Source organism: Merops nubicus, unplaced genomic scaffold, assembly GCF_000691845.1.
Source record: "Merops nubicus isolate BGI_N331 unplaced genomic scaffold, ASM69184v1 scaffold24058, whole genome shotgun sequence".
In the NCBI taxonomy this organism is placed as follows: Eukaryota; Metazoa; Chordata; class Aves; order Coraciiformes; family Meropidae; genus Merops; species Merops nubicus.
Window position 1 is genome coordinate 457 of NW_008626691.1, and position 1,152 is coordinate 1,608.

At 62.8% G+C, this 1,152-nt stretch overlaps 1 protein-coding gene across 1 annotated transcript; it reads left to right on the forward strand.

Annotated features, from left to right (window-relative positions):
* Positions 1-125: 125 nt before the first annotated feature.
* On the forward strand, positions 126-1,145 carry LOC103778510 (inositol polyphosphate 5-phosphatase OCRL-1-like; the record flags this gene model as incomplete). The annotated part of the gene is made up of 3 exons (XM_008946098.1): positions 126-245; positions 452-536; positions 1,024-1,145. Coding segments are annotated over 3 exons (327 nt in total), but the record flags the coding sequence as incomplete, so codon positions are not given.
* Positions 1,146-1,152: the final 7 nt, after the last annotated feature.

Here is a 1,152-nt window from a genome sequence, read left to right on the forward strand (position 1 = left end):
CCCGAAGAGCCAGCGAGGGCCGGGTGTGTCCGGGGTCCTGCTGCTTCCCCTGCCCGGGCTTTCCTCCCCAAGGCCCTGCCAGGGGGTGGGGTGTCCCTCAGACCTCGTGTGCTCTTTGCCACCAGGAGAAATCCGTTCTGCAGCTGGGCTCCCTGGACGGCGAGGAGGATGGGGGGGTGCCACTGCAGGTGCCAAAGGAGATCTGGCTCTTGGTGGACCACTTGTTCAAGCACGCTTGCCACCAGGTGAGGGAGAGGAGCTCTGCTGTGCCAGGGAGGCTGGAGAGCGTGGTGACCTGCTTCAGTGCTGGCCCCCAGAGACCAGCTCCAGTTTGGTGCTGGTGGCACAGGGCCTGAGGTGCTGGCTGGGGGTACCAGCTTTGACCCTGTCACCCTGTGCCTCAGGCTTTGTGAGGGAGGTGACTTTGTCCACCCTTTGCTGTCTTTGTCAGGAGGACCTGTTCCAGACCCCAGGCATGCAGGAGGAGCTGGAGCAGATCATTGACTGCCTGGACACCAGCATCCCTGAGACAATCCGTATCCTTGCTGTGCTGGACGTTCCCAGGAGCTCTGCTGGGAGAGGTCCCTCTCAGGAGAGCTTGATGCTCTCCTTGATGTCAAGGTCCCTTCTCGGGGGGTGGCTCTCCTCCCCCCTGTCCCCCCAGAGATGACCTCACTTGGAACGTGTGCCAGTAGAGCAGCTGTGGGGCCAGAGCTCCAGGAGCTTCTGAAGGCTGTGCCAAGCCCAAGAGCTGGTGAAGGTGGGCACTGGGGACCGTGATCTGGGGACTTATGTGGGGCTAGAGGGTGGGTGAAGGCAGCTTGGGGTGGGTGGAATAGTTTTCTATGGATGGGGGAGGAAGAGGAGGGCTTTGGTGCCAGGGAGCACTTGAGCAGGCAGAGAACTTGCCAGACCTGTGAGGAGGAAGCCGAGATGGAGCACTGGGAGGAGAGGGGGAGCAGGCTGGGGAGGAGGGTGGCTGAGGGATCTGCTGGGCATGCCCCTTGACTCCCACCGCTGCAGCGGGCAGCAACCACTCGGTGGCTGAAGCACTCCTCATCTTCCTGGAGGCTCTGCCAGAGCCCGTGATCTGCTACGAGCTGTACCAGCGGTGCCTGGACTGGTCCCAGAACAGCCGCCTGTGCCGGCAGG